Source organism: Aptenodytes forsteri, unplaced genomic scaffold (genome assembly GCF_000699145.1).
Source record: "Aptenodytes forsteri isolate BGI_AS27 unplaced genomic scaffold, ASM69914v1 Scaffold243, whole genome shotgun sequence".
NCBI lineage: Eukaryota > Metazoa > Chordata > Aves > Sphenisciformes > Spheniscidae > Aptenodytes > Aptenodytes forsteri.
In genome coordinates this window covers 2,676,596-2,703,782 of record NW_008795314.1, presented here as the reverse complement: position 1 = coordinate 2,703,782, position 27,187 = coordinate 2,676,596, and the positions used below count along the sequence as shown (strand labels likewise).

The window sequence follows — 27,187 nt, the reverse complement described above, 5'->3', positions numbered from 1 at the left end:
GGCCCCGGGATGGGCCGGGGGAGGTGATCCGTCGGGGAGGCTGGGGGGAGCGACGAGGAGGATGAGCCACGTGGGAAGCCCGGTGAAAGCCTACGATTTCCTGCTGAAATTCTTGCTGGTGGGGGACAGCGACGTAGGCAAGGGGGAGATCCTGGCCAGCCTGCAGGACGGAGCCACCGAGTCGCCCTACGGGCACAACATGGGTAAGCTGCACCCCCTCTCGGGAGTTTCTCCCGCCGTGGCGAGGTGTCTCTGCCCGCTGCTCCCCTTTTCCCACCGCCGCACGCACAAGCGCCCTGCGGCCCTCCAGGCTCCCGGGACCCGCATCCGCGGTGAGGCTACGACCGCGCAGGAGGCAAAGGCCACCGTCTAGTGCTGCCAGCTTCTCGGGCTGGGAAACTAGTACAGCTAGACCAGCAGATGAACACAACTGCTTCTGCAGGTTCCTGCTGATGTATGGAGCTCCCAGGTAGTACCGAAGGAGAAAAAGGGTGCAGGCAAAGACATGCTGAATGATGTTTTGCTGTACGTAGTTTTCAGAAAGCAGGTAGAATCGTTGTTGGGGTTTAAAATCCCATGCAGGTGATCTCATGTGCGAAACTATTTTTGGAGCTCAAGTTCAAGGGAAATGTCTTAATACACAGAATGTATTGATCAAGGTGATAGGATTTATCTTCCTAAACAATTATTTTTCTCTTGTTATCAGTGAGTAAAGGGAAATACTGATAAAAATATTTTTCTAGTAAAGGATCTTTGTTAAACAGCAAAGGTATTTGCTGTGAAACTGCTTTCACTGAAACAGCAGAAAAGGAGATTTTTTTTTTTTCTCCCTCTTTTTCACTGTCATGCTCTTACTATCAGAAGGGTAGCCCTTTTAAGATCAAAGTTCATGTTTGTAGTATGTTCTTTCACTTAAGCTTTTTAAAGGGCAAGACTGAAGAGCCTTATCCATGCCAGATATATTCTGCCTGCAGAATAGGGAGTGGTGAACATTGCAGACTGATTTAAAACTAAGCTAATAAATCAGGGAAAAGGGGATTTCTATTTTCCTTCCCTCCCATTCTCCTCTTTTCACTCCCCCAATCTTGTTTGCCTAGAACGTACTCTAGTTTCACTTCTTTTTTTCCCTCATGCAAATGTATCATGTGGCATATTAAAAAGCAAATTATCTTGTAAGTTACCCATTGCTTTAATTTACTGCCAGTCTGTGACTAGTTAATTCACTGGAAGGCTTTACATTGATTTAGGATCTGTTATTATGTTGAGTTCATAGTACTGATTCACGGCGAAGAACTGGAGGGAGGGAGGAGAGTTCTCTGTACCATTGCCTATGAGTCAGACTGTACCTTGAAGGCATCAATGTACATTTTAAGGTGTTTGCTTAATAGTTCTGCTAGATTACTCCTTGGGGTGTTGCAGTGTGTTTATTCTTCATGCTCTTCAGGTGGTTGGAGAAAAGGGACAGAAGGCTTGGGGAGACTATGCCTAGTCTGGCTCTGTTCTGTACATACAATCTAGTTTACAAATTCTTACACTGAAGAAGCACTTTAGTCTCCAATGTATCTTGACATAACTGAGAGAGAATGTTTGACCAGCTCTTGAGCTCATCAGTCTTACTTCAGACTTTTGCATGTAAACCTTGTGATCCTTGTGGTTTTGCTCTTAAAAATATTTAAATTGTGTGGCTAACACTATAACTCTGTGAATAGATTTCTTGACAGCCAAGAAATACAAATATTCTTTTTGAATTATTTTGCAAGTACTTAACATGCAGCTTGGAAATTCTTCATCACTACTACTAACTTCAAAATGTATACATACAGGGTTGTAAGTTTTATGCGCTATTTCACGGATTGTAGTCTCTTCACCAGGATATTTATCAATCTGAACTTTACAAGGTTAGGCAAATATGGTAATTCAGGACCTCACAAACTCTGCTATGCAAAGGCCACTGTTTCAGAGAGACTGAAAGAAGTTCTTAGCCCCGAGAAGATGAGCGTGTCTGAAGAGAGGGATGAGACGTACAAGAGGAGGGCAGGTATAACAGATGGCATGGTAGTAAAATGTGGAAGGAATATAATCTGATTTTTAATTTTGTGCAACTAGTGTCATAATTAAGAATATTTGTAAATACTGAGCCTCAGTGTTTACACAATCATAGTATACTGTCTAGGCTCACTTAAGGAAGGATTTTAACTGTGAAAGTTCATTAAAAAAAAAAAAATCTTCTCATTCTTCAGTCTTCAATTTATAATGTTCTTGAGTGCATCAAACTTGAAATACTTTTGAACACTGCATGTAAGCTGCCCAGTTTCTTTGGTGGTCTGTATCCAATATCCCTTCTCTGCCTGTATCCCCTCAGCCTTTCCCACATCATCTGAGTGTGGCTGCGTAGGATGCAGCTGTGAGGAATCTGTGCAGGCTCAGGGACTATGAAAATAGAGATGCAGGGAGAGGGATAGAGCTAAACATCCTGTTGATATTATGACTCATTTTCTAATTTAACTTGATTAAAAAGCTTGATAAACACTGACTTTTTCACCATTTTCAAGTCCTTAGTTACTACTAGGATCTACCGCTTTCATAATGCCAGCTAGGTCTCCAAGTTGGAAAGAGAAAGTCTAGCGGTATGATAGATTCTGTCAAAATATGCCACATGTATAAGCTTTGAAATGACAAAACTTTGTTGCGGAGCTTGATGAAAGGGAATAGCTTTGAGACTACAATGGAAGAGGAGAAAGATCATGTGGTAAAAGACAAGAGCAGTTGAGGAGAGAGAGGAAGAGCACTGAAGGACCTTGAAAATGAGAACAAACAAGTTAATGTGATGAAGCATGGGAATTTGGGCAGTTGTTTAAATTTGTATATTCAAGAGAGACAGAATATGATGTTTATTGCAACAGGAAAGAGGTTAGTCCCGCTGCTGAAATTTAGTCAATTAAAGGTGGGAATATGAATGTTGAGAAGTTTGGAAAGAATGAGCTACAAAGGGTGATCGAGATGAAGGACAGATGAGGCCTTGAATAAGACCGGCTGTTCAGAGAGCTTACCGATTCTGTGGATAACATGGAAAGATGGCCGTGACGTTACAGGGCTGGTTTCAGAAAGGACAGCAGTGCATTAGAGTTGAGGAAGAAGAGTTAGAATTTAGCTTTGATATAGGGTTTGCTCTTGTGCTAAACAACAGGAGGTATCACTAAGATGCACTGCAGTGCTCTAAGAAGTAGGGAAACAGATTATTTATAAAGGAAGTATGGGGAAGGACAAGGTGTTGAACAGAGTGCGAGCCCTCCTTTGGGAGGGAGGATAATCTAAACGAACCCCATGGGATATTAAGAGAGGTGGAAGAAAGGCTGAGTGAGGATAGACTCATCAGCAAAGAAGGATCAAAGAGCTTTTGGTTGGTTGTTGTATCCAGCAGCATCAAAGACAGTTAAGCAGACAAGAATGAAGGTAAAATAAAACCTGGAGTTGACTAGAATGGTGTTGGGGGGTGGTGGTTGCTGTTTTTTTGGGTGGGTTCTTTTTTAGCCATCGGATTCCTGAAGGCTTTATGTGCAGCTGTGTAACTGTCTCATCTCAACTCTATGGGCTCAAATGTTAATTGTATAAACCACAAATTAATTTTTCACAGGCACTTTCTTAACTATTCAAAAATAAATCTGCCATCTTTCTCACTCCCAGGAAAACACAGCAGTCATATATCTTACTATTTTTTGTCAGTACACAAAAATTATATGAAATCTGGAGATGGGAAGGAAAGTCAGCATCGTGTGATCAGTCAAGTCCCTGCAAGCTGGTGCTGGTCCACAAGCCGTGGTTTGAAAGCATTTGGCATAATTCAGCTATTAAAATTATATGAAATCTGGAGATGGGAAGGAAAGTCAGCATCGTGTGATCAGTCAAGTCCCTGCAAGCTGGTGCTGGTCCACAAGCCGTGGTTTGAAAGCATTTCATAATTCAGAGCTATTAAGAAGGAGTACAATCTCTTGGTCTCTGAATTTTTCTTAATGACCAAAGGGATGTGGGTTGGAAAGCAGAAGGGAAGAAGCTTTATTAACATTACAAAGTAAGGACTGCCATGGAAAATGCATTGGTAAACATGATTCAAGAAGATAATTGAGAAAGCAGTTATCCTGGAGATGGGCAGTTAGGCAGTAAGGTTAGCTGTCTGGGTAACCTGCCTTTATAGTTCTGCCACATCTTGCTTAAAACTGAAATTACAATAGATTGGACACGCTTGGTCTCTAACCTGGTAAGAAAAACTGCACAAAAATGATCTGATAGAGAGCTGCAGAAACTTTGCTTCTAAGCATTGTTAATTTCTCATCAGAATAAATTCGGAGGAAGTAATTGCTTCTGGACTAGAACATAGTACCTTAGGTGTGCTGTCACTAAGTAGACAAATATTTTGATGTTTTGCACTAATAGATTTTTATTCAGCTGCATTCTGGTTTTGCTTTCAAACTAACAAATGCTTGCAGTGGGATTGCTTGACACAGGGACTGAAAGGAATGATTGTTCAAACCTGTGTACTCCTACTCCTTTTCTTGCAGGAACATCAGGTTTAAACTGACAAATTCTCTCTCATCCTTTCTCATCTAGCAACCTTTTCATATCCTCTTAAGTTCATATCACAGTTGTTTGCCTTCCCATAAATTCTGTCTGTTCTTAGATTGAGAACTTCACTGGGGTATTGATTGTCTTATCTGAATGCTTGAAAAGATCTTGGTGTATAATAGTTGTGGGTGTTAATAAGTGGTTGTCTTGATCTCTAAGTGGTTAGAACGCAGGCCTGGAGCTTGGATGGCCCAACCTCAAACAGGCCTTAATGGGGAGAGCCAGATTACCTTATACATAGGGAGCATTTAGACTGGGGTAGTTGTCAGCTGCTCGCATCCCAGCAGACAAACTTACAGTTCATGGTGGCTCTTCCTGGTAACTTAATACACAGATCAAAGCCATTCTTAGGTGTAAAGCTGGTGTGAAGAGGAGGGAATGGGCCCTAACTAAAATAAGGAGGGGAGAAAAAAAAAAACCCGAAATATTGTTAACATGAGAAATTAAAAGACTTGGATTTGTGAGCTGGCTGTGGTTTCTTCTCCTCACCCCCTAACAAGACCAAATACAGAACTAATGGAGGTAAAAGTTTTACTGCAAAGATTTGATGTTAAGTTTCTCTGTTCTGTCTTCATAAAACTGTGTTTTTGAAAATGTTACTTGGCTGAAAGGAAGGGGAAATAAAATTGTTTTGTTTTCCTGCCTGTATAATAATGAGTAGGATGGGTTGCTTATCACTGACTTATTTTGAAGCCATTACACAACATGATCTAAAGATTGCAATACAAACGAATGGCAACATCATTACATCTCTGTATTTCTTTGCACATAGCACCAGCTTTTAGGGACAATCTTCAGTCAATTCTATTAGGATTTCTCCAGCAAAAGAGTTACTAAAAATTGCTGAGCACCAGTGTCTATGAGTAAATAAACATCTTTTGAGGTTAATTATGCTTGCCTATAAATAGACTAGACTTTATCTCACAGCACAAGGAGAGCAAAAATTGATCACTCTTAGCTGTCATGAAGTCACTTTTCCTAAAACGTTGAATAGGCGTGCATTTTTTCCCCCTTGAATTTTGTTAAAATCCAGTTGTATGCCCATTGATCTCAGTTTAAAAGGATTTAAACTGCATTCTTGTACAAGGAAAAGCAGGTGAGGTTTGATTTCATATGCCAAGTTTAAGTGCCTATAAGACATCTGGTGTCTTAGCTCATTACTGTGGGCTTCCGTGGCACTGGTGGAAAGAAATAGTTGCTTCAAATAGGGCATCTAACCTATTTTGGGATGAGTCTGTAAAGCAGTAATAGATCCTACTCTAAATATGTTAGTTATGACTACCCCTTTAATGTATTATCTTACAAGACCTGTGCTTACTGCTGAAAGACTATATTAATTTTAAATTGTATTATATACTGCATGTGAAGAAAGTTCAGTAAACAGAAATTGCTACCCAGTGTGTACTTGCTCTTCCCCTTTCACTGTGTTTAAAAGAGAAAAATAGAAATAATTCTTCCCTGTTCCACCACCTATAACAGCATTTTGTCTCTTCCAGGTGATAGCACTGTGGAGTAGCAATTCTTCTTAATAGGCAGTCAATTATGAGAGGTGTGTGTTAGCTGAAAATGTGGATCCAAAATGGGTTTGACCCGATTCCCTTTATTCTTGCCTTACTTATGACAGATACTGGGGGGAAAAAAAAGCTTATGGTCTAATTCAGATTGGTTTTGTTCTTTGCTTCCATTCATGCGCCTTTCCCCCATCCCCAAATCTCAGGTGTGGAGTCTCATGCTAACTTTGTCATGCTAAGAATTGCCCACCTCATGAGACCAGTACGTCGTGTTTTCTTCCCTGATATATGGCAGCATACTTGAGTGACAACTTTTTTACCTCTTTTTCCATATTCTTCATAAACAATGTGGTAAAGGATACTGTAGCACTTCCTGCCCAGTCAATCAGTCAATGCTGAGTTTTGTATTTGTTAGCTGATTTTGCACATCTGTTGAAACAATGAATATTCACCTTGCTTGATTTAATGAAGCAATAGAAATCCTAGGCCTGCTTGGCAGTGTATGGTTTTTCATATGTTTCTTCGAACCTTTGATAAAACTAGTTTTGCTTTATTGCACACTTTCTTCTACTTGGCCATTTTTCTTTGGTTTAATATAGTAATAATAGTATTTCTTTGTTTTAATACTGCTTAGCAGCTCAGGTGTCATGCACTCGTATCCATCTCGTGGACAGAAAGTGATACTGTCTCACAATTTCATGAAGGTTAGAAGCTAGGTCATCTTACAGTGAGGTTTTGAAACCCACTTAATCAATAGGCTTAAATTATTTCTCTTCCTAACTCTCTCCTCACCCAACCATATTGGAAGGAAAAAAAAATCAAAACTGTGTGCGCATGTACATACTCAAACCAGATATTTGTTTACCTTGTTCTTTTCCAATAACTGGCCTTTATGTTTCTTAACAAGGCCTATTCAGCAACAACAAAAAAAATCAAAGAAAAGACCTAAATTTTAGTCGAGCATATTATTGTATCGTACAGTTTCAGAATGAAGAAGCCTTGAAATCTTAAGATCATGCGAATGTTTTTCAGATTCATGCCTGAAACCAACCTGCACACACTTGTCTGAATTTGATATCTATTGCTACAAGTAATACTTTTTAGATTGTTGTGGCAAAGGAGACTACAGCAATAGCTTACTTTATTCTTTGTCTTTCTCATGCACATTCAATAGCACTATGTACCGTCTGTCTCAGTTTCCCTTGGGCTACTGGTGTCTCCCCCCCCCATTTTTTCGTAGATATGAGGGAGTGGGACTGTGAAAACAAAATTACTGTGAGGCTCCCAGGCAAGTGTGCAACATGAAAGACAAAGTCCAGGTTATTTTGAAAAGTGGTCAGACTTCAAGGTAATTGAGTCCTTTTAAGCTGCTTTGGCCTAACCAAAATTGTGTTTGCCTGTGCCAGGATGAAGTTTTATCCAATATGTTTGTTAAATTACATTTACATATTGCTGTAAATTTGTTTTTGTTCTGGGAGCTAAACAAGAATGGAAAATGGGATTAAGGATAGAAATGGGCTAACTTTAAAAGTTTTATTTGTATTCCATTTTATTCGGCTCTTCTGGATTTTGTTTAATATGAGGTTGAAAATATGAAAAAATAATGCAATATTTACACATAATACTCGACATGGACTAATGTTTGTCACGCTAGTGTTATTTAAGGACTATCTCAAATGTAATACACCAAACAAGTTTGGTTTGAGGTTGCTATGCTTTTTTCATCCACATCTAAATCTGTTGATAGAGTGGAACACATCTGTACGAATAATTGTTCCTTTCTTTTGTGTCTTGATGTGTTGTAATATGCAAGCATGAACTGGGCAAGCTAAGTAGTCAAATACTCCAGTTAGAGCTGCAAGTTCATCAGGTAAGTGAAGCTGTTACAGATCAAACACTGATTTATCGACATATACTGTATATTTAATGTCCAGCCTTTCAGAAAAGTAAGATAAAATCCTCTGTCAGTATTGACTGTAATTTAGTACCTACTCAGGGCAAAGTCCACAAAAATATTGGTGTTCACAACAGCTGTTTATGTATCTAAATTGTCACTCACATCTATGGAAAGTTCGAAAGCTAATTACTAGGAAGTTAGGATGTCATTTCTGCCCAGGAATGGAGGGGGTTTAAAGGTCCAGAAACGACCTTGCTCACATCTTTACAGTAGTTTGTGGCATCTAAGAGTATCCTCTTTCAGCTGGGTGGGGTAAGCAGAAAAGAAAAGGTATCATAAATAACGAGCTGTGCCAAGTGACAAAGTGTGTTTGAAGAACAGCTGCCTTAAGGCTTTAGTATAGTAAATACCTGCTTTTGGTATAATTACATTCTTGTTTGATACATTAACTAAACTGCATATTGGTAAAAGCAATATAAGTGCTGTGTTCAGCTGAGACTTACTGGATCTGACCGGTGATTCTTTACAGGAGGCGTGGGTTTTTTTGAACCCTAAAGGATATAAATCTCTAAGGAAGTGGAACATAGTCTGGTTCATATAATGTTCAGATTGACTGAACCGAATCTCTGAACTGTGCTCAAGGCAAGGTAAGAATCCTCTCTAGGACAGAGAAGTAACTCTTCTCCAACTGGGGGAAGGAGAGGTAGGACCTAGCAGTGAAAACACTCTTAAAAGCATACAAAAACATTTCTGTCAAATCAGTAATTTTTTTGACTGATTTGTAGGCATGTAAACAGTGAAGATTAAGTATTTTGGAGTCATGTTTGTTGTCAGAAGCAGAGAAAGCTATTTATTGTTCATGAGATGTAGTCTTGTGCTAAGCTGAAAGCCAATGTAACAGCTTTGCTATTTTTCTTTGTTGCGTGGGATTTGCCGTTGAAGGGTGCTGATATGAAAGCACTGTGTGAAATCAACAAGTGGTGTCAGAAGATGGAGGTGATTAAGCAATAGCTGGTGAGCACGAGGAAGCTAGAAGAGCCAAGGCTGTTACTCCAGGGTTATCTTGGACATTAAAATTATTTGTGCAACATTGGATTTCAAAGCAGAAACCGGTAGTTTAATATGCAGAGGTGGAGTAACTATGATGAGAATTTCTGGAATGGAAATTTCCATGCATTTTAAAAAGTAACTGACTTCTAAGTTAAGAACATAAGAAGTGTTGTCTTGAGCTCATTTAGCCTAGCACTCTGTTAAAAATGGTAGGAGAGATCCTGTTTAGGAAGAACTTGCAAACCTGGCTGCTTTCTGAGGTCTGCTTCCTTCATGCACCTGCCAACCTTCCTCATCCAATATTTGGAATTTTAGAATTCTTTGCAGCTACTTCATTTATGAAAATGGGTAATTTGTGTGGTCTTTTTTAATTAAAATTTATAGTTGCAACTTTCTATGGCTTTTTCCTAATTTATATAAAGAAATCATTTTGCTATGCATTTCTTTTCTCCTGTGCTAGAGTAAGTGGGATTCCGTGACCTCCTTTGAAACATTCAATACTGATTAGTGCAGACACACCTCTGGACTGCTGTGAGCCCTCCAAAAAATGCAGCTTTAAAATAAGATGTTGGCTGATGCAAAAGCAAACTATTTAGAGTTTCCCTCAATAAATTATTTTTGGGTCTCGGCTTCATGTTCATATAACATAAACTCCTAATGCCATAAATGCCTGTTTTAATTGTGTCACACTGAACATGTGACAATGTTTAAAAGTGACCTGTGGTCCAAGAGTGACACATTTGCACTAGATGAGTTGCAGCTGATCTTTCACACTTTCAAATGCAGTCCAATCACTTGTATTTAATAACAGTAATTTGTTTACTGTGTGGTGTGTTCCAGGCTTATGATTCAGATTTTACCTCTTTATTTTCCCCCAGTTTTTATATTAGCTATGTTGAGCACATCTTGGCAGTTAGTAACTCACTGTTATGCTCCTGCCATTGCTCTCATTTTTCCTCTGGGCTACAACTTCATGCAAAGAGCCCAACCCTGACCTTACCGACATATGTTTCCTTGTAATCCCACATAAGCAAAGCTGAAATAGCAAAGAATACTTATGTACTCTGAAAGAATACATTGAAGGAGCAGTCATAAGTGTATTTGAGGATTGTATGTTTAACTTGCCCATTTTCATGGAGAATGAACCATTATAGATGTTTGGATGAAACAGAAACTATTTAAAAAAAAAACCAGTTTAATTAAAAGAAAGAAAAAGGGGGTTAGGGGTATTTTAGTCCATAGGTTTTGAATCAAAATAACTCATCCCTTCAAAATTTTAGGGACAACAACGTGTTAATGTATCTCCTGTGCCCTTATACTTTGTTTGCAAGCTGACTTTATGCAGTGCCTTAAAATGGGATATTTAAGTGCATGAAATATGAAACTGCCAGCTGGAAAACCCAGAAGAGACCCAGCAGGTCTGGCAGCCTTTTTAATACTCTCTCAAGACTAGCCTGAGGAAAAGAGGCTCATGTAGCTGATGCATTCAATGGAATGATTGAGTCAGTATACGGAGAGTCTTGTGGTGCAAAATTTTTAACATGGATATCTGGATACATATATTTCTTTCCTAATTGTTTTAGCAATCCCTATACACAGTGCCTGATTTTAGTCAGTCAGGACTCTGCTTTTCTGATCTTTGTCTGTTTGCTTCAGTAAATACGCTAAGTGAAGTTTGTGTAAAGCACAACCTTGACTTTTCAAACCACTTCTGAATTAGTAGATTGTGGCTTAACTGGAATACATACTTTATCAAATAGAAAGATGATAAATGGGATTTTAAACAAGTTCATAACCTCTAAACTTTTAAATTGATTTTCTTTTTCAGTTCAGACAAGGAACACAGTTCCTTTTAGAATGATGTTAGTCTTGGAGCAAGAAGATTCTAGAGTCCAAGAATACATGTGGTGTAATAATTTTTCCATATAAAATCCAGGTTTTGTCTCCAAACAGGAGTTTAATCCAGTACTGTTTGAGAACTATAGTTTTATAGGCAGACTCACTGATCAATCTACACTGTACTTGTCTTCAACATCTGCAAGACAGGCTAGTTCAATGCGGAAGAATACAGGAAAAGTAATTACATAGTTTTTAAGTGAAGAAAAGTCTGCAGTTCTAACAACTTAAATGAAGTTTGGCCGCAGACTAATGAGTCACCTCTCTGGAGAAGAGAGACCTTTGGGGGGGTAACCTAAGAGCAGCCTCCTGGTACCCATGAGGAGGTCATCAAGGGGACACAGTGAGGCTCTGTACATGGTGGGAGGGTGAGAGACAACTGTTGTAAGTTGAAACGAGAGGTTCAGAATGGGTAAGAGGAAAATCTTTTTTACCATGAAGACAGTCAAGCAGTGGAACAGGTTGCCCAGAGAGGTTATGCAGTCTCCAGACCTCATATCTGATCCTGTTTTGAGCAGGAGGTTGATCTAGATGACTTTCTGAGATTGCTCCAACCTGAAATTTCCTTTGATCCTATTCACCTGAAATCAATTTATTTTAATTTCTTGGAAAACTGAAACCAACTAAATGATGAATGGAACAAGAGCTTTGTATCAGTAATGTATAGTCTGCCTTTCTCCTTTAAATCCTAAGAAAGATTGTTTGCTAGCATTTTGTGTTAATTTTTTGTCCTGGAAAAGGCATACAGTTATAAGTTTGGCAACTCTTCTGCTGGAATAGCTGGGGAGGAGGAGAGGGGAGAAGTGGAAGCATAATCGAAGCCAGGCTTAATTTCCTTCGTTTTTCTAATGGAAGTGTATGTCCTGAAGATATCTCATGACTTGGGAATTCCTTGAGTTAATGATCACATTATCTATAAAGCCCATTTTACTGCAGCATGTGTTTCACTTGGAATTTCAAATTTAAGAAGTGCAGTTGGTCTTCTGTTGCTTGGTTTGGAGGTTAGTTTGAAAGCTCTTCCTCTTCAAGTATCTGTGCTTTGGGAATGATGGCTGTACGTTTTCTGGATAGCTTTTAAGTCACAGTAGTTTTTCAATAATGATATGAATTTTGCTCTCTGGCATCTTTAAAGCAAAATTATTGCACTTACACCTACTTGTGAATTCCACTTTGATCTTCAGGTCATCATAATGACAGAATTCATTACTTGTTCAGCTCAAAGAATTATTTTTCAAGTAATCTTTTCTCCTCTTTTAACAAGCAGTGCTTTGTGGGGTGCAAAAAAAACACGTGCTTTTTTTCTTTTTACTACACTTGGTGACAAATAGTGCTGTGACTTCTGGGAGTACTGATGGCATCCTGGAGTAGGCTTTTTGGATTGTTTTTTGTAAACTTTGGTTATATCTTGCCATGTATCATAAGTATTGCTTACAGTTTCATAATATACAGGAATATGCTTATGGAACAATTCTGATTTTTCTAACTGTTATGATATATTGATATGCTTAACTGAAAGCGGTGATTTAATTCTTCAGAATCATTTATTTGAGACTTGATTTAAAGCCTAGGGAAGTTTTGGAGGGGTTTGCAACTGTTCTCAGTGAGCTCTTAGGCCTATAGCTCAGAATAATGGTGGCTGGATGTTCTTGTGATTCTTCTCATGCCAAGTATTTTTGAACTGGTTTACTGCTAATGAAGTGTCAAGACGTAAAAGTTCATTGTTCTCTTTTGGAAAATATTGTAAAATGTGAAATAATTGCATCTGTTTTTAATATTTTATGGTAGTTTTGAAGCTATTCTCCCTTCCAGATTCTGGCCATATTTCAAACCTAGTGTTTAAGATATAAGTAAGGGCAAGTTCTGCATGGCTGCGTCCCATTTCTTTCTCGGTTTGTAGAATTTGTAAAAGATACGTACCCTGCCTTCTGGTCTTTTCCTCATGCAGCAGGATGATTTGACCCCCACTGTTAAGCTTTATGATAAAGAATTATTGTACCACAAAGATATCCACAGCACTGAAAATATTGGACAATCAACTCTTATATAAAACTTATTCCACTGTTTTTGGGTCAGCACCTGGCCTGGCCAAGGTGTTCAGTTTTTGGGTCAGCACCTGGCCTGGCCAAGCTTCCCTTCAGTGTACTTTCCATGGATATGCAGAGCACCACATCATAGCTGTTGCTTGGGATGCATGTGTATCTCAAAGAAGGTGAAACAAAGAATCATGTTTGAAACTTTATTTAATTGCAAGGAGTGTAGAGGTGGGATTGTGAATGAGAGGCCACCCTTCAGAGCTGATGCTCTTTGAAAAGAATGTAACTGAGTTTTTTAGGAAGATAGGATGCTTGTTAACAACATGCCTGACGTATGCAAAGGAATTCTTCTTGCTATCCAGCTCATACTTGTAGGAATTGATGAACAGCAGCAGTGAGAAGATGGTATCGTAGAAGAATATTTTTTTTTCCCCTGTACTTATAATAGGGGTTAATTTCTAGATCAAATTCACTGGTGCTAGGTTATGGTTATCTCTACTTTGATATTAAATGGACTAAAAGTTGAGGGCAATTCTTTTTTATAAGATGCAAATCTTAAGTAGAAAAGAGCTGTTTTAAAATACTATTGCTGTTTTATAACAATTACTATGAACTGGGAACTTCTTGATGTTATGTTTTTTATGTTGAGTTCTGTTGCAAAGAATTTGGAGAGACAAGCGGGGAAATCGTAAAGCTAATGTTTGTTGTCTTCTGCCAAGAGTGTGTTCCTTTCCCAGTGTAGGGAACCGAGTGATCCGCATTCACTCTTAAATCATAATCTGATGTTATTGGCTTTAAATAATTATAAAAAAAAATTTGGGTAATAATTGCTACCAGTCAATAACAATCCTATCTCAGTCCACCTCCAGAGCTGTCAGTAGTTTTGGGGATCTTGTCTTTTATGATGAATTTTCTAGTCAGAAGTGTGAGTCAGTGTTGTGCATGAGCAGTTGCAGGAGAATATAGATCTGCAAGGCACCAGAGGTGTTCTGTGACCACTGATCAGCCCGAGTTCTGTGTTCCACTTGATTCTTTCACATCTGTGGAAAAAAGGGTCAAGAATAAAACACCTCACTTACAAGATTGCTGGGATTGATATATTAATCTCTTCCCAATTTATTTCAAGTTTATTAATAAAATGTGCTGAAATAAAGGAAGGACTCTTTTTTGTCAGCAATGCTAATAACAACATTCCCTTTTCTTGCAGGGCTACTATTTATAACGAATAACGTGTTTATATGTAGCAGCTTTCATCTGAGGATGTTAGCTGCAACTTGTAGTAAACATCTGAGTTGACAAGCTTACCGTATGCCTCCAATACCCTTCTCTTTCAGAGTGGAAGAAAGGAAATGATGAACTGAAGTGCATAGTTCCTGCTTCTTCCTGACCTGGGGGATGGGAACAGTTCACTTTCTTCTTGTAAAATAAATTTCTAAGGCCTTAGATTGTAAAGAGGCTATTTTATTCTTGACAAGTAAATGTTAAGACAGAGGAGAGTGAAATATGATCTCAGGATCTTTATTTCCTTTCCTCTTAATGTGAATGGAAATGGATTGTTCACTAGTTTTGGTTGATTATTAGCTGATGTCAAATAGTTTTCTTTCTAAACAGTCATCTGCCTTGAATGTTTAGCTTTTATTTAGCCATCTTAGCAGAAATACTGCAAGCTAAGGCATGATTAAAGAAAACGTACTTAACAAGTTGTTTGCATGTTCTTTTTGGGGAGGGTGTGAATTTAATATGCAAAGTACTGGCTTGTTTACTTTCTAATGCTGATAGTAAGAGGATGAACAGAAACTTACTCAGTTTCTGCTTCTGTAAATTAGCAGCCTGACTAATTAATTCTTTGGGGCTTATATAGGTTTTGGAGTTTCAGTTGTTAATTTTGTTTTCAGATTAGTATTGGAAGTTTGCCATAAAGTTGTGTCAAACTTCTTACTCCCATACCATTTGCTTTGGTTCTAAGGACAACAGTCTGGACTAGAGCCAACTAGAAGTGCTCGGAGATCTTCAGACTTCAACCTGGTGCCCTAAAAATTTTGCAACTATAACAATTACACAGAAGCTTTTCAAAGAGCACTTTCTTTTTTTTTTAAGGGTAGATTTCTTGTAAACTTAATTCTTCTAAATATTTAAAGGAAAACAGGTGTACTGAAGGATAGATTGTGATATTGGCATGTGTCTGTGACCATAAACAAAGCTAAATACAAAGCTGAGCTTTCTGATACAGATAGCTTCTTTTTAAAAATGGGAAAATTGTCACATCATTGAAATGAGCGAATTATCTCTGAGACTTTGTAATTGTGGTTTATGGCTTGATTAATAAGGTGAAGAATACAGTCTAGATCTAAAATTTTAGTGTCTCTGTTTCAATATGAATAGGCAATCTGTGCTTTTCAAACAGATGGCTTTTATTGCAGTAATTAAGTGTGATGGAAAAGACTGGAATTTGGAAAGTGATGTTTATTCTGAAATGGCAAGCAGAAGGCGAATATGACTGTCACGTAACCTGACCTTCGTGCTTACATATCAAAAGATATAGTTCAGTTTTATTGCAAAGAGTTGATATTTTTGCAGCATGATATTGAAAACATGGGGCTTATTTTTTAAAGCCTAGTTGAGTTTTGAATCAAAAGCATGCTGTGGGTCCATTTGCTGTGAATAAGTGAATGGAGTTGGAAGTTGTGTCACTTGTCAAATATACTTGAAACAGTTACAAATGTGTTCTGAAGAGAAACGTTAGACCTTAATTTTAATGTGTATATGAAAAGCTAGACGGCTGAGGAAGCTTAAAGTGGGAAGTGATGGGACCATTGAATTCTCATCATGCCTATGAGAAAATGGTTTTAAGTACTCTCTGAAACCTAAAACTCTGTTTTGGAAGTGCAGTCAAGAGTCTTTGAACCTGAAGGATGTTTTCAGTGGACTTTGTTAAATACGGGCCCAGAATCCCACTGAATATATATATTTGTAGACACTTAATTATTGGCATAGAAACAGACAGCGGGAAGGAGACATTAGTATGTGTCTGAGATAACTATTATTGAATGGTTAATCTGGACAAACTGATGGAGTGTCTGATTGCTGGAGAATGCGTTTAACGTTGAAATCTCTGGAAGGCGGTCAGGCCATAGAGGCAGGGAGTTGGAATGTTTTTTTTTTCTTTTTTTTTTTTTTAAGTAGCTTCTGTTTTAATTAAATCTGAAAGCTGCTAATCTGACATCAATTATCTACAAGGAACAACATGCCTTAAACTTTAAAGAAAGGACACATGAAGAGGAATAAGTAAAAACAATGAAACCGGTTCTTGTAGTATTTATGACCTAAATGTAACAGAGCACCAGGTTCAGAGGTGAAGAGTCATGTATTCTGTACTTTCTCAGGTATAAAAAGGGTTGTTTTTAGGAGCATTTCTAAGACAAATGTGCCGCTGAATAAAACCTTTCAGTGCTGAATCGGTAAAGCACAGCTCTAAAGAATCTAGTCTTAAAGTTCGTGGGGTTTTTTCCCCTGTTTTTCTTTCTCCCCTCTCCTATAACTTATCGAAGTTGAAACACATATCCAAAGCAAATGCAGAACAAGCTCCAAATCATTAAAGTATTGGGCTAACATCCAATTCCTATGAAAAATTTTGAGGGACAAATCTGGATTTTACTCGAGGTCATGTTACCAAGACATGATCAGTGGTTGGTCTGTAGTCCATTGCTTCAAATTTCGTTCAAGTGAGTCAGTGTGTTTTTTCACTGCTGCAAAGCTAAACGACTGGCTGTTAGTCACACTGTAGATCACTGAATCTCAATTATTAAACTGAAGAGAAAAGATTTTTGGTGTAAATAATGTTGCCTGTGGTGGAACACAAAATGAGCAACTTAAATGACTGAAGGATTCTGCCCTAAAGAGACCCACCACAAAAACCAGAAACTTTGATACACTACTATAAGCTTCAAGAGAAGCAGAAATTCACAGGAAGCCGTAAAATAATCAGTGTTGACATGAATGCAGTGTGGTCAGTGAAGCATAAGTGATAGTGTGGTAATGGCTGCAAAGCATCGATGCAGAGAGGATGGCTTCTATTTACTGCAGTTGTTACCAAACAGCTGAATGCTCTTTTGGGAATCTTACTACATTCCTGGCTTCAATAATATTTCTTTCAGTTTTCTATGTGTTAATTTTGTATTTGAGAAGAACAAAATCTATTACAAATCAATGAGATTTAAGCAATCCAAACCCTTCAGCAAGGGTAGTGACTTGTTTCAGGTTCTTTAATTTCAATTTGTGGCTGTAGGTAAATAATTTTTATTAAAAAAACATCCATGTGAAAGTATTAAGCACTGGGAGGTTTTTCTGGTTTACTTCAAAGTTGAGTTTTTTTGATTTAGCAGCCTTTTTCTTCCCTTTCTTGTATAGAGATACATTTTAGTTGCATATCCAAACAAAGCTATTCTGTCTTACTAAATGAGTGAATAATGTTCTGGAAGGACATTTGATGTCTACAACAGCACAATCCACATCTGTTGGTGTCACTGTTACGGTTTCATGCTGTTCCTGATGATTCATGGCAAAAGGCTTTTTGTTTTGATTCTTAATCAATGGCAAATGCTAATTGCAGAGATGTTCAGGTTATATTATCAACTGCTTCTATCTGTATAACAGCTGAAGAATAAGGAAGTTTCTGAATCCATCTCTTTTTCAAGAGAAACCCATAAGATGCTTTCATAAACAGCAGCTGGCAATAGGATACTTTTCAGACTTGTCTTGTGCAAGTCATATAAAAAAAAGTTGTAATATTTTGCATTATGTGTGTGGCTAAACATGAGCGACTTGCAGTAGTTTATGGTCTGTGGTGCAAAGCACAGTGCCAGGTTTATTCAGCTGTGTATCCTCTAGCTCTGCAGTACTAATTTTCTATGCTTGGTATGTCTTCTAACAGAATGATGGATGTCTGTTCACTGTGTGGGATGTGTCAGTGTTTGCTAAACATCGTCTGTGCCTCTTCATTAACTTGAGATAAACTAGGGGAGGTATTTCACCCTGCGGGAAATATCAGCGGTAGCACAGGATGCTGGAATGAGTTATATAGTGTTATGCAGGGTTTGTTCTCTGTTTTATGTTTTCAGGAATTTCTGAAATTATGAAACTTGTTCTTTCAGTGCACAAACAGTTTCAATGTCCTAGACTGTTCAGTGTCTCAAGACTTTGTCTATAGGTTTGTTGTTAGGTTTTTTTTTATTATTGTTGTTGTTTTTTATTTTAACTTGTGGTTTGTAGATTTGACTATTACCTAATACTTCTGGAGAACTGGAATACTTTGGCCAATAAATGAAAATAAGTCTCCCAAAACTGGTGGTAATACACTGGGGGGGTTTGTGTGTCTCTCTCTCCAAATGTACAGATAAGAGCCTGAATTAAAAGCAAGAAGATGCTTCAATTCACATTTCTGCAGTGAGCTAAAAGCTTGAAATGCCCATTATTGCTGCCCCTGGCCTTTCAGCTCGGTGCTTATCTGGGAACTGTGAAGTTGGTGTGGCACTGAACCAGCCTCCAATTTGAGTTGGAATGATAAGAAGAATTTAGCGCTCTCTCTTTGCTGCCAGACTAGAAGGAGGTGTGTCAAGAGGCTTTTTCCTAATATACTCCTACTTGACAGTAGGATGTATTCATCAATTTGTAAAAGTGGGAGTAGCAGGCCTGTATGTTGGTGTGACTCAAGTGAACTATCCTGCAGGCAACAGAAATAAAGTGTCATGTTTGAAATATGTGTCTTAATAATGTGTGATTTACCATCACAGTGCCTCTATATCTTCCTGATCTTACTTACCCGGTCTTCATATCACAGCAAGACTGCTTCTTAAGTTTGCTTTCTGTCATCTCTCTGGTCATTGCTAGCTTCTTCCTTACCAGGATCCTGGTAACAGGCAATTCCTCTTGGCTTCTTATTCTTAAGAAGTGCCCTTGCTCTCAGAACTGCAAATACCCATTTCTGTAGGGCTATGGCAAGGTGACTTAACACTCCTCTGTTGTCCTTGGCTTTCAAATTGGGCAGATGTTTAGCGTTGCTACTGCTGCTAGAAATGACATAAACCATGTAACAAATCAATTCATAGATAAAAATATTTTTAATTACTAGTACCGCAGTGCAACTATCCTTCAAAAATCGTTGTTTTTAAATCTCTTACTTTCAACTTCTAAAGCTTAAAGCTGGTTTAAACTCTACTAATAATATCAGCAAATACAATACAGAAGTAAGAATGATTTGCTAATATTGCTAGAAAGTTTTTGACTACTAGCTATTTAATCTACAAATGTAAATTTTGGCACGCAAGAAGCCAGGAAATTAGAGAAGTGACGTTATTTGTACTAGAGGTAAAGAACTTGTTTCACTATATGCTTTAGTATCTATGTTACAATAGGTATCCTACAAAAAAAGGAATTGATGCTGTTGTGCTGTGTAATAAAAGCATTCAGCGTCCCCCAGTGTCTGCTCTGGAGGAGAAATTGGTGATAGTTGTGTACAAATGAATTGTCTTGAGACTAAGACCTGCAGATAGCTGCATTGGGTTAAATGGTGCACTGATCTCTGGGCAAGAAATTATCCTGATTTGTAACTAGGTGAACATTTCCTGGGGTAGGGCATCCATACCTCCTTTTAAAGAGTAGTGTCTTGTGATTATAACTTAGTGAATTCAAGTTTCTGGTTGTTTTCATAAAATAGACTCAAATTTTGTTTGCCTCAGCCTGTTACATGTGGCAAATGCCATTTGAGCAGTTTAGTGTGGTGCAAATTTTAGAAGCAGCACAAATGAAGCATCTCTTTTCTTTGCCTATGGCTACAGGGGGAGCTGACTCAGCTGACAACTGTTACCTTGCAGTAACTTCTGTTTGGTAATTTAACATCTGTTCTTTATTCTAGACCTAGTCTTACGAACTCCTTTCCTTGTGGAAAAGGAGGTGGGTAAGGCTTCCTTTTCTGTGGCTGCTTATTATGCCAGAGGGTTTTAAACCTATTTTTTCTTTACAAAAATGGAGGTAACTGACTATCGGTGACTGCTTTAGGGACCTCTTCATGACAACTGGTAGCAGCACTTAGCAATACTCTACTGGAGGAGCAACGGGAAGTCCATTTTGTTAACTTGCTGACAAAATGTGTTTTCAGGCAAAGAGAGCAAATCTCCTGCATGGTAGGTGTCTCCCCAGAGTTGTGCTTGCAGTCGAGACAGATTCTCATTTGTTGTTTATGTGCCGTGCTATGCTGTACTCTTTTGTTTGAGAGCGTGATATAAATAATTGATATGTTCTCTTATTAAACTTTCAAACTTCTCTTTGGGGGCGGGGGCGGGGGGAATCATATTGGTAAGCATTTGTTACATTTATCAATACAAACATTGAGATTAACATTTTTGTTCTGGATGTTGATGCCACCCAAAATAATGAATCTTACACTTACAGGATCATCTTCAGCACTGTCATCCCTGTTCCTCTGGTAAAGATGTGCTGAAATCTTAAGTAGTAATTAGGGCACTCTTCTGCATGCATTTTGTTTTTCCATGTCAATGTGTTTTTCTCACCCCTTTGTTTTGCTTATGCTCAGAAAATAAGGCATGTCTCTCTTTTTCAAGGTACAAGTCTCATTACACTTCAGTACATTTTTCAGAGCTAGTTTCCATGCTTTTTAAACTTCATTTGGAGGACTCTATGAAACAACTGTTCAATTCAAGAAGTTAACAATGACACAGCAAAGAAAACATGAGGAAAAACACGTTTACCAGTGAAACTGTGTTGCTTGGCTGCATAGTGTGAATACTGAATGCACACTTCTTAAATAATATTTAATAAAATAAAGGCCTCTCTTTCTCTTAATGTTTATAATTGTGCAATTTGTGGATGCAGTACTGAAGCACAGTGTTCAAAGCCATTGACCCTAGCATGGTGATGGATATTTTCAGGGGTCAACCGCAGCTACACAACTGCTTCTGATTAGTTTTACCTAATCTAATTGAAACTAACACACCCATTTTGCCCAAGAAAACAGTAATACTAGACTTGTGCTTATTTTTGCATAGTTTAATTGCTTCTTGGGGCTTGTCAGGTTAGCAGTAAAAAGGTAGTATTATATAGCACTGAAGGTTGTTTGCAAAGAGTACAAAATGTGCAATAAAGATGTGAGCTAAGTTATGTTTGTGTGTATACATGTGTAAGTATGTATACATGCTTACAATACATACTTCCTGTAAACGCTGCAGTACTTTCAGCTCATCTAAAAGAGATATTGTAGCTCAACCACAAGGCCTGGGCTCTGCTGGACACTAACTGCATAGGTCTTGTGGGCAGAGAAGGCTGTTATCAATGGGGATGGGAAAGGCTGGAAGACAAAAGGCAAACCACTTCTTGCACCATCTGCTGCTTTTATATAATAGGGGGACACGTGTATCTGATATAAGAGCTGTCTGTGCGTCAGAGATTATAAGGAAGAAATAATAGAGGCAGAAAAGCTAGGGAATAGAGGAAGAGAACAGCATTTAGTCTGCAACGTATGTATGAGAGAAAAGGCAAAAAACTAGTTCTACCTTCTTTTGTTGGAAAGAGATAAAACTCTTTAAGCATATATATTGTCATGATAATGAATAAAACATCATTTATCAACCTGAAGGGAGCCTGAGACTTCTGCTCTGAATGGACCAAACTTAAGTAATATGAAAGGTCTTTGTAACTTCATATGAACAAGTTGTTCTTATCCATATGCACTTCACAGAGTACTAATGACAAATACTGTTTTTTAAGGTTATGTATAACTTCATATGAACAAGGTTGTTCTTATCCATATGCACTTCACAGAGGACTAATGACAAATACCGTTTTTTAAGGTCAGCTTCTTTGAAATCTGTAACTATCTGTCTGTATATTGTACACCTGCAAGCTGCTCTAAGATTTGCATGACTGTCTTCCCCACAGGTATAGATTATAAGACTACAACGATTCTTCTGGATGGCCGACGAATCAAGCTACAGCTCTGGTAAGTTTGTGCTCCACCTTTCCTCGTAATTTATATTTTAAAGACACAGAAATGCAACTCCTCAGGGCATGAGTTCTCCCTTATGCTTCAGAAATATTTAGTCAACTGAGGAAGAGTGAGCCCTTTGAATAAGTCACGCTTTCTCTTTACCTCCATTTTGCATCTATTTCATGTAAAATGGGGGACCCTACAGTTTCTCTACGTGAGAGATGCATAATAAATGCAGAAGAAAGGCACAAAAGATTACAAGTGCCTTCAAGATAGATGTAAAGTGCCTTCAAAGATTATAAAATATACTGGTAATGAGAACCATGAAAGTACCTTAGAAAGCATACAGTGATTGTATAGCAACATCCCTTTGCTCAGTTTATTAGTAGTAATGGTCAATAACCACAGTATTAAAAAAAAAAAAAGGGGGGGGGGTGTGGTGTTATTGCTCATATAATTTAATTGATATGCATTCTGATGTGATTTGATCATTATAAAAACATGTCAAGAACAAATAAAATTATTTTACAACAAATATTTTTCCTGTCAGGTCAAATACTTGGTCTATCAGGGTGCTTTTATGTTAAGGTTGTTTGAAGATGGCCATCTTCTGGTTCATTTAGAAATACACAGCAAGTGATACAACTTGAAAAATGCAGCAACATTACTGCCTCTTAAATACATTGTTTTCCTCTTTCCCTAAACTCATGGCATAAAAGAAGTAAGGTCAGTGCAGGACAGGAAGGAGATGGAGTGTGGTTTGTGGTTTGTTTTTTTGGTGGGTTTTTTTTGTTGGGTGTTTTTTTTTTTTTTTTTTTGAAGAGCCATAATCTAGATAAATCAGAGAGACAGGTTCTAGGAACAATCAGTGTTCAGATAGAGTAGAGAACTGGAGGTGAAAATGAATTGTTATTATGATTATATTTTTTTGCTCCTAGAAGGAGACAATCCAGAGCCATTTCCATCTTTAAAATTAATTTTGGGGTTTATTTTTGTTTGAAACTTTTTTAAGTACTGGAGTTAGATGCCTTTGTGTCAAAGCTAAGTTATTTTTAATTTATTCTTCATTGGTTGTTTTTGCCTTTATGATTTTCAAAATGATGTTTCAAATGTTAAATGCAATGATGGGTAATGGTACTCTGCCATATGGTGTCTTGATTACTTGATATTTTGTTCACTTATTTTTTTTCTTCTTCTGTCTTCCACTTTATATAGCTTAGCAAAAATACCCCATAAAGCTTATCTGAGAAGCAGCCAGGAAGGAGATGTTTTAGTTGTTTTTGTGAAGGGCAAGGATGTTCTTTGGACTCCTTAAAATAACAGATTGGAAAAGTTTCTACAGTTGACCATATAGGGAAATATGTGCCTTGCATTTGAAGATCTGTAATCTACCTCAAAAAGTCTTTATGGAATTTTGCTTCTTATCGTGTTCTTCACTATAAATTTGATTTTGCTTCCAAACACTTTATGCAGTGATCTTTTTTAAAATTTTTTTTATGCATGCTTTTGTAAAAATCTGTGCTGTCTATGACTCTGTAGGGATACCTTCATCATACTAGGCTCATGATGAACTATTGCTGCTGTGATCAGGAATTTACTGTTTTTCCATTAGTTTCCTTGGTGATAGCTATTGTTTCCTCCCACTTTTCTTTTGCTGTGAAAACAGAATCTTTCTTCAAGCTGAACTAAATGCAAAGTCTAGTGGCATACATACACTTGAGCAATAGCCTTTGTTTTCCAAGGGCAATCACAAGAGTAAAGTTTGAAGTTCTTGTCCTCTTATCCTGAGAAATCTGAGAAATGTAGAGGAAAGGGCAGAATGCCAGTGGGGAAAAACCGCTGAGAGCGAGAAGAGCTCTTGTGCATTAGTGACTGCTACTGCAGGAGTAATGGAAGAAGAGCTGATATTGATCAGTACAGAGGAGTTAATCTAGCTGAACTCTTAACATAGGAGGCCACTTCTTTTAAAACTATATATAATTTATTTTGTTTAGGGATACATCAGGGCAAGGGAGATTCTGCACCATATTTCGGTCTTACTCAAGAGGTGCTCAGGTAAGCAAAGTACAACTTTCTCAGTGATGAGTAATGGTTGTTAGATGAATGAAAGCAGAGTTAGCAAACCATCATGGTGGCTTCTATAGGTCACTTGTAGATTGCATGCAGATTCAGTAATAGTCTGAAGATAACATGAAACATGGGAAATAACAAGGGGCAGGATTTTCTTTTGGGGAGGGGAAATCCGTGAGATTGGAGTTGAATCAGGGTAAAATACAGTGATATATATTCTTATGCCTTCTTGTTGGTTACCTCAATTGATCATGTGAAAGCTGTGCTAATACTACTTTTTAAAACTGTGTGCCAAGTAAGAGAAGTTGATAACATAAAACTGTCAAGAGTAATGTGAAAAATACAAACATAGTCTAAAATGTGATGAAATGTAATGACTTGTAAGGAAATTACTTTAAAAAAAAAAAAGACCCACTAAAAGTCTCTATAGCTTCAGACTTTAAAGTATTGCTATAATTCATGACATGTATTGGTTCTGAGTTGCATCTGTTATGTTCCAGAATTGCACAGAGCATTGAATCTTCAAGCTACCAAACGTGACCAAAAATACTTATTTGCTATGACTTGTGATGTGTGTATGATCGACCAAACTTGCCCACTACAAAAAGAAATATTTACCAATACATTAGACCCTAAAATTAAGTCAGGGTTTCTGTCCCTTAGCTGGTCTGTAATGTACACAGTGAGATGGGGCTTGGTTTGTCAGGATGCTGAGGTTCTGTTCCACTGAGAAGTTGCTCAGCATCTTACAAGATTATTTCAGAACTGCAGAATTTACAGGTAGTATTCTCTGTGTTATGCCTCTGTTAAACTTAAAATTTTTTTTTTTTTTAATACAGGGAGTAATACTAGTGTATGATATTACAAATCGTTGGTCATTTGATGGAATCAATCGATGGATAAAAGAAATAGATGAGGTAAGGTACAATCCCAGAGTGTCACTAGTCTTTAACAGATGACTAAGACCGACTGCTTATGATATTTTCTACTGTTTTTACTGGCAATTGCAGGCAGTGCCTACTACAGAGTTATCCAAGATGCCAAGTTTACAATTTTCTTTCTGTGTTTATAATTCTAGAAAGTTGGAAACATATCAGCTAAAGTGCCTGATTTCTTTAAAGGTGTTGATGGAAAGCATATGGAGGGCAAAGATTTCATACTGTAGTCCCACTCTTGCTATAGATTTGCCACATCATCTGTGCAAGCCTGTCTTCTCTGAGGAAGGGACTTTTTAGATCAGAGAATCATAGAATAATTTAAGCAGGAAGGGACCTCTAGAGATCATCTGGTCCAGCCTGCCACTTAGTCTTTAAATCTTGAAAAAGCTTTTGTTTGTTTTAATTGAGGGAAGGGGAAAATGGAAGCCAAGCTGTTAATTTTTTTATTGCTTCTCTTTGCTCAGCATGCTCCTGGTGTACCAAAAATCCTGGTTGGAAATCGCCTTCACTTAGCCTTCAAGCGCCAAGTGTCTACTGAACAAGCACAAGCCTATGCTGAGAGGCTGGGCATGACTTTTTTTGAAGTCAGTCCACTTTGTAATTTCAATATTACAGAGTCCTTTACTGAGCTAGCAAGAATAGTATTGATGAGACATGGAATGGACAGGCTCTGGAGGCCGAACAAGGGTAAGCGATGTACACTGAAAATATGTAAATTTAGTCCTAGCTAAGGTTTATGGTTCATTAATATAAAATAATTTTCAGAAACTTTAACCCTGATGCAAAAACATCAAAAAAGAAGAATCAGGAATCCTGTACAATTTGCTTTCTAAACAGAAAATATGTATCTGCAGGCATAACCTGCTCGGCTTTTGTAGGGAATAACATATCTTTCCTAGAACTTACATGCTCAGTCATCTAAATATTAAGACATAAATAGAAAACTGAAGCAGCAGGTATTTTGGATAAGGTGTATGTGGGAAAGGGTGTGGGAGGAGAAATGAGAACTCATCCTGGAAGTACAGAGTGCATGCAGAGTGCTGGGTATGCTACTACCATGTGGCTGACAAAAGCATGCTATTATAATGGAAGTTTTATGTCTGTTTTTAAGTACTGAGTCTGCAAGACCTTTGTTGCCGTGCCATAGTTTCCTGTACCCCTGTGCATCTTGTTGACAAGCTCCCTCTCCCTGTTGCCTTAAGAAGCCATCTCAAATCTTTCTCCATGGCAAATGGCCTTAATGCTAGGATGATGCATGGACGCTCATACTCCCTCACATCCAGCAACATCAATAAAAGGAACAGCTTAAAGAAAGCTAAAATTATCCGTCCACTACAGAGCCCACCAAAAAACTGTACAAGAAACAGCTGTAAAATTTCTTAAGCTCTCTGTGGGAAAAGGAACCTGGATGGAATCCCCTCATGTGAAGTGTTGAACACGAGGACTCCTTGTTTAATGGTTGAGCACACTCTATGTATGTATCACACTACATAGACAAAAATAAGAAAAATAAGTCTTATTTTAGAGCTTGCTCACTACAGTAATGCTGCTTTGGAATGAATGACAGGTTCAGTGCAACTGAAAGGATGTGACATTTTGCTGTTGGATTTTCGTACTGCATTTTAGTTTCTGATGCGCATGATGCCATTGTTTTTACTAGTAGATGTGTTTTCATATAGGAGATAATTATCATTATATTCAGTTCTTAATTCCATGAAATCTGGAAAGTGACTTACTGTGTAACTGTATAAAATCCTGTCTTTTTGCAAACTATTCAAAGATACAAAAATAAGTCATCGGTTTGCATATTCAGGCAGAGGTTTCTAAACGCAATGTATTGTATACATTGTTAAATTCTACAAATAGTGTGACAAATTCTAGTAATACTGCAATTGTGCATTTGGATTTTTTGTAAAGCTTCCTTGATAGCTTTGAAGCACTAACTTAACTAAGCTAAAAATGTATATATAATTATTATGCACATACACAACAAGGTTTTGTCCCATTAGTGTATGTAATAGATTTGATAAAGTTTTTCGTATGTTATTTAATACTTTGGGGAATTAATTTGTGGTTTAAATACTTATTTTTCTGTAAAAAAAAAAAAATTAAAAATTACATTTTATACCACTCTACAAGAAAGTTCTAGGAGGAAAATGCCAAAGACACTGTGG

At 37.7% G+C, this 27,187-nt stretch overlaps 1 protein-coding gene across 1 annotated transcript; it reads left to right on the top strand.

Moving 5' to 3' along the window:
- The first annotated feature begins 6 nt into the window (after positions 1-6).
- Positions 7-27,187, top strand: RAB40B (RAB40B, member RAS oncogene family). Its single transcript, XM_009279446.1, has 6 exons — positions 7-203; positions 21,957-22,017; positions 24,000-24,060; positions 24,915-24,992; positions 25,478-25,700; positions 26,125-27,187. The coding sequence occupies exons 1-6, from the start codon at positions 62-64 to the stop codon at positions 26,394-26,396; spliced, it is 837 nt and encodes a 278-aa protein (XP_009277721.1). The 5' UTR covers positions 7-61; the 3' UTR covers positions 26,397-27,187.

Excerpts from the sequence above, each read along its gene's own strand:
- RAB40B (XM_009279446.1), top strand. The coding sequence starts at position 62 with ATGAGCCACGTGGGAAGCCCGGTGAAAGCCTACGATTTCCTGCTGAAA. Across the intron at positions 204-21,956 it reads GCCCTACGGGCACAACATGG|GTATAGATTATAAGACTACA; the intron begins GTAAGCTGCACC and ends TCTTCCCCACAG. Across the intron at positions 22,018-23,999 it reads CGAATCAAGCTACAGCTCTG|GGATACATCAGGGCAAGGGA; the intron begins GTAAGTTTGTGC and ends TATTTTGTTTAG.